The sequence below is a fragment of the Mustela nigripes genome, chromosome 16 (genome assembly GCF_022355385.1).
Source record: "Mustela nigripes isolate SB6536 chromosome 16, MUSNIG.SB6536, whole genome shotgun sequence".
NCBI classification, from domain to species: Eukaryota; Metazoa; Chordata; class Mammalia; order Carnivora; family Mustelidae; genus Mustela; species Mustela nigripes.
Genome location: NC_081572.1, coordinates 17,627,031 through 17,632,763, shown reverse-complemented (window position 1 = coordinate 17,632,763; position 5,733 = coordinate 17,627,031). Strand labels below are relative to the sequence as shown.

At 42.4% G+C, this 5,733-nt stretch overlaps 1 protein-coding gene across 1 annotated transcript in view; it reads left to right on the top strand.

Annotated features, from left to right (window-relative positions):
• Positions 1 to 228: 228 nt before the first annotated feature.
• NMT1 (N-myristoyltransferase 1) overlaps positions 229 to 5,733 on the top strand; it is a 28,842-nt gene continuing 23,337 nt past the window's right edge. The window contains exon 1 of the mRNA XM_059380131.1: positions 229 to 406. Coding sequence (XP_059236114.1) covers positions 276 to 406 — 131 coding nt within the window. The 5' untranslated portion in view covers positions 229 to 275. The remainder of the gene's footprint in view (positions 407 to 5,733) is intronic.

Genomic DNA, 5,733 nt, shown 5'->3' with positions numbered 1-5,733 from the left:
TTCGGCCCCACCAACCTTGGGTCCCTTCTTCCCTCGAAACGCGGCTGAACGCCCAGGACTTCCGGGTAGTGCCGGTCTCCCGCCCAGGACAGCCTCCCTTTATGATTTCTGGGTATTGTAGTCCACTTTGTTCGGGTTTCGCGAGAATGAGCTGTTCCTAGTTACGGCTCCCTTCGACACAAAAACTACAAAACCCAGAATATATCTCAAGTCCCTCTCGTCCAATAGGAACCCCCTATGTAGCGAGGCGCGGAGGCCGGTTCTCGCAACTCAAGATGGCGGACGAGAGTGAGACAGCAGTGAAGCCGCCGGCACCTCCGCTGCCGCAAATGATGGAAGGGAACGGAAACGGCCATGAGCATTGCAGCGATTGCGAGAACGAGGAGGACAACAGCTACAGCCGGGGGTAACGATATCCTCGGAGTCCAATTCCCGTCCAGTCTCCCACAACCTGGGTCTCTGGGGTGCGGGGAAGTCACCGGGAGCTTAGGGTAACCCCACCCCCATATTCTAATTGGCTGAGACATTGGTATCCTGCCTGGCGATTGGTTGTTGTCTTTGTCATTTACCAGGGTGGGTGCTCAGTATATTAAGGGCCGGAGACATTGAATACTTTTATTATATAAAAGTTCTTCTGTGTAATGTTCCACTCGTGTGCTTCACCCGCCTTCAGGGAAAAGAGCAGATTGGACGATGGTTTTCGATGGCACAACACGGGTCAATCTAACAGTACAGTTCAAAGGGAACGTTACTTAGAGATGTGTGTGAACAACGTGATTAGCAATAAACGAATAATAAAATATTTCGCTGCAGCTCACCTTCAATGAGGAAATATATCAGGTTGTACAAACCATAATTATGTTGTAAAGTGTCACTAACAGGAGAATCTCAAAATACAAACTTACCTTATAAACCCTAGAGTGTAATTACTGTATGACAATGGTTTGGTGTATATGGTGCCCATTGTTCCAGATAATCTATAAGTTTCCTGAACAGTATATAATTAGGTTTTCCAGGATCTTTGTTCTGTTAACTTTGTGAAATAACCTCAAAGCTTCAAGAAATTGACTGCTGGTGCAGCTTGGACAGGGATTAGAAGTGGGTTTAATATTGCAGTTCCTGTACTTCAAGAGTCTTGCCTACTAGTAACTGTTGCTTGGACAGAAGAAATTCATCAGGCGTTTCAGAGTTGAGTTCTGTTTCCAGATCAGTGTTCATTCTTGTAAGCCACACCCTATCATTCTTCTTTCTTCATAATTGTTACAGTGGCCGGTGCTGAAGCTTGTCCCTATGTTTTTTAACGGAAAGTTATGAAAGACTTTTTGGACATATAACTTTGGGTGAACCTGTGGTAGTCTGATTTTGTATCTCTGTGTGCGTGTGTGTGTGTGATAGTCCTATTTTTATAGTCATGAAGTCATTTGGAATATTAGCGGTAGGCCTGTAGGTAAAGGTAAAAGGTTGAAATCTTTGGATAAACTTTAAAAAATTCCACCATCTTGTAGAGATGGAAGAACAAAGGATTAATTAAGTTGTTTATAATCTGTTTGTGATGAATCCTTAGGTTAAAAGATGAAGCTTTTATGTTCTTTGAGCAGCTTAAAAAAATTACAAGAAAAATGTAGAGGAAAAGGAAGTTTGTCAGATCTGGTTTTATAAGAGTTTTTTTTTTTTTTGCTATAACTCACAACAGATCTCATGTAACAAAAGCCTTGAAGTTTGAGATTCCTAAGAAAGGAAGAGCTTTTAAAGAGGAAGTAGGAACAGGAAGAGGGGAAAGTGCAGCCCTCCTGAGTAGAAATCCTAATAATTGATGAGAGCTGTTGAATTCAGAAGTCCTTTCAGAAGTGAAAGTAAAGCTTTTTCTTTGCTCTGTGTGTAGTTGCTTTTATTTTTCTCTACTAAACTGTTACCTTGACCAGCATCTATAGCTCTTTAATTGGTTTTATTCCCTATGATCTGTGAATCAGTTTGCAAAACTATTTGGCAGAAAGTTCTGTTTTATTTATAGTACAACAAAGTGGTAACCTTAAAAAAAACTTTGACGGTGTTTTGTTGTTGTTGTACATGGTTATATATGGTCTGAGTGAACAAATTTATCAGCATACCAAATCTAGAGGTTTGTGTGTGCTCACTTCGGCAGCACGTATACCAAATCTAGAGGTCTGTGTAAATTAGTTTGGAGGTGACAGGTGAAAACAGAAGACCTAGCTTGGAGGACAGGCTAATTCTGGCACTCAGAATCTGAAGTAGAGTTAATATTTTCTCATTAATTGTTGGAGGAAATGATTTTGGGAAGCAGTGTGGCGCCTAAAGAGCATGGATTTGGGGTTCATTCATACCTGGGTTCAAAGCTTGATTCTGACACTTAATTGTCCTGTAACCTTGGGAAAGTTACTTAACCTCCAGTTGTAGGGATTAAATAAGATAACATGGGAAATACAGCCTGTCCTCTCCCTCCTGTTCTTCCTTCACATCTTCCTGTCCTTTCCCCAGCTTGTGCTTTTATCACATATCTCGTTTGTTGTAGCTTTTATCAAATAACGTGTGTCCATTCCCTGCCTCACCTGATTGTAAGGTGCCTGAGTAGAGGGACCATGGCTTTGAGATGCCTGGCACTTAATGGGCGTTTGTGAGTATTTGATGGATGAACAAATGGCAAATGTTAAAATTCAGAGTTCAGTGTTGGCGGAGTTTCTCCTTGCTGAGGCAAAGAGTGTTAGATTTTTCTTACACACACACTTTCTTACACCAACTCAGTCTCATTGTGAGCCTTACTACAGTTTCTTGTGAAATACCTCCAAAAACTGGGGATCCTCCAGGTTTCACAAGGCCTTTCACTGAGGCCTTCCTTTCAGGATGGGCTCACAGTACTTTACACTAATGAAACAACCATAATTAAATAAACTTTGAAGAGTATAGATTTCACATATACATTGAAACACACATGCACATGCATACGTGCAATGTAGGTGTATGTTTTATTTTGGGTGTTCGTATTTTTTAATGTATGCATCTCTACAGTTTTTCTATATACTATTTTTTTAATCTACTCAACAAAGGCAGGTGGCATCATTTTTTCCCCCAGTTACTTGCCTGACATATCAGTTACAGTTAATAAATTAGGTTTAATTTATTTGAGAGGGAGAGTGAGTGGGCATGGTTGTGCAGAAGAATTAGGGGAGAAGCAGAGAGAGAATCCCAAGACTCCCTGCTGAGCGCAGAGCCTCATGTGGAGCTGTGTTCCAGGACCCATGAGATCATGACCTGAGCAGAAACCTACTGAGCCACCCAGATGCCCCCAGACTAAGATCATCTTAATGCTGATTTTCCCTGCAGTTCACCATCCATCCGTATCCTTTAATTTGCTTCTTTGTTTTTAGTGAAAGGCTTTCCAAGAATCATTACTAAAGAATAAATTATTTACTAGCTGCCAGTAGATTTTATTTTATTTTATTTTATTTTTTTAAAGATTTTATTTATTTATTTGACAGAGAGAAATCACAAGTAGGCAGAGAGGCAGGCAGAGAGAGAGAGAGAGAGAGGAGGAAGCAGGCTCCCTGCTGAGCAGAGAGCCCGATGCGGGACTCGATCCCAGGACCCTGAGATCATGACCTGAGCCAAAGGCAGCGGCTTAACCACTGAGCCACCCAGGCGCCCTGCCAGTAGATTTTAGTTTTGGGTTAACAGACAAGGTTTATTTGGATGATTGGAACAGGAAAGGGCTTTTATATTATTTGGTTCCTAGGATTCTTTTAGAATTTATTTTTCAATGTCATTGATACCACTGAGATGCTGGTAAGCCATCCCTTTGATAAGGATGTCTCTTTCCCATCCGGATTTCTTACTTCATGGGGACAGGTTAAGACGAGTTCTTATAAGTTTTCCTCGCCAGTCCTGAGCTGTTATCTCTCATGAAAAAACTTAAGAGAAAACAGCGATCTCTTTGAAAGGAAGTGCCATAAAGCCAGCCTTACTTGCTTTTTGTTTTATCCATCAGATTCTCCGAGAGTGGTTCTTTCCATATTTATATTCGGTGGCTTATAGCTGCATCTAGCTCTTGGAAAGAAGAAATCTTTTTTGCCCCTTTTTCTTAATTTCTCCCTTCAGCTTTTGGTTTTTCAAAACTAGATCAAAGCAGAAATGAAAAGAGAAACCTCATCACTGATATCAAATAAGTATTCTAATTTTATTTCCCAATTAAGTGGCAATTAAAAAAGAAACTAATCAAGAGCCACTTCAAAGAGAAGAGACTGGAAAGCAGAAGAAATGAAAAGCAAATGAGAGCCTATTTCAGGGAGATGCTGCTCCTGGCACACCAGTTTTGCTGATTTTTCACATTGTTTAAACTGATGTGCTCACTCTCAAATCTCCCAGCTTCACTAAGTCTGCACTTAACCCTTGGTCTGCGGAGGCCATAGAGTTGGGGACCACAGATTGAATGACTTTATTTATTTATTTTTTTAAAGATTTTATTTATTTATTTGACAGATCACAGGTAGGCAGAGAGGCAGGCAGAGAGAGAGGGGAAGGCAGGCTCCCCGCTGAGCAGAGAACCTGATGTGGGGCTCAATTCCAGGACCCCGGGATCATGACCTTAGCTGAAGGCAGAGGCTCAACCCACTGAGCCACCCAGGCGCCCCTTGAATGACTTCAGGAAGAGCTTCTTCAGCTCTTCTCTGTAACCTTGCTTGAAACCTGTACCCTGCACGCCTCTCCTCTGACTCCTCAAGGATGGTGCTCTTGGGACTATTGCTCTATTAGGAGCACCAAAACAACCAAACAAACAAACCAAACTTAAACTGAAATTCTTGGACAGGGTTGGTACTTGCTTAGAAAGTTTTTTCTACTGCTTCTCCTGCTGCGACTTTGAGAGGCAGCTGAGGAGGTCACACTCTTGTCTGGCATTTGATAAATGTTGTCTGTTGTTACTATCACTATGCGCTGGCCACTGCGCTAAGCCCTTTCCGTGGATTATCTCCTAGACCTCACTGATGAAGACTGATTGAGCTTTGGTAGTGAAATTTGGGATTTGCGTCTCCACCTCTTCCTTGGGGCACCCTGGAGGATCCATTCCAAATTTACTGGATGTTTTTTCCCTACTGCCTTGATTTCTTGCTTCCCAACCCTGCAGCAGTGTGAGTCCTGCCTTTGGATCCATTCAGTAACCCATGAACTTTCCAAGACTAGGGAGCCAGTTGGTGATGGATATGGCTGGCCCCTTTAAACTCTTCTCAGTGGACAGATATCTTTTGCAGAGGTTCTGGTGTGTGAAATTTCTGCTAGCAGTGAGTCATTCATTGCTCAGAAAATTACTGAAAATGGTCTCTGAACAGCATCCGATTTGACCTTGGAGTTGCCAGGTTACAGTGTGACTCGCCAAAGCAACCCAGAGGATGTGGAAATTACATTTCTGTCTCAGTCCCATTCTAAACGGTTTAGTGTATCAGAGCCTTTGTGATCTCCCCCCTTTTTAAAAAAAAACCCAGTTATTCTCCATGGCAGGAACTGGCTTGTTCACCCTCAGAGTTCTGGCCAACTGTCCCAGGAAGGGCAGAGGATGGCAGTAAAACAATTTTTATAATCGCTTCCCACAACTTGCTGTTCTTTTCAGTCTTACATGCCTATCCTCTGTATGGCTGTGGCTGCAGGGTCACTTACAGCAATGCCCCAAACTCTGCACTCCCACTCATCAGTGAGACTGAGTCAGACCATGTGGTTTCCACCCCGGCA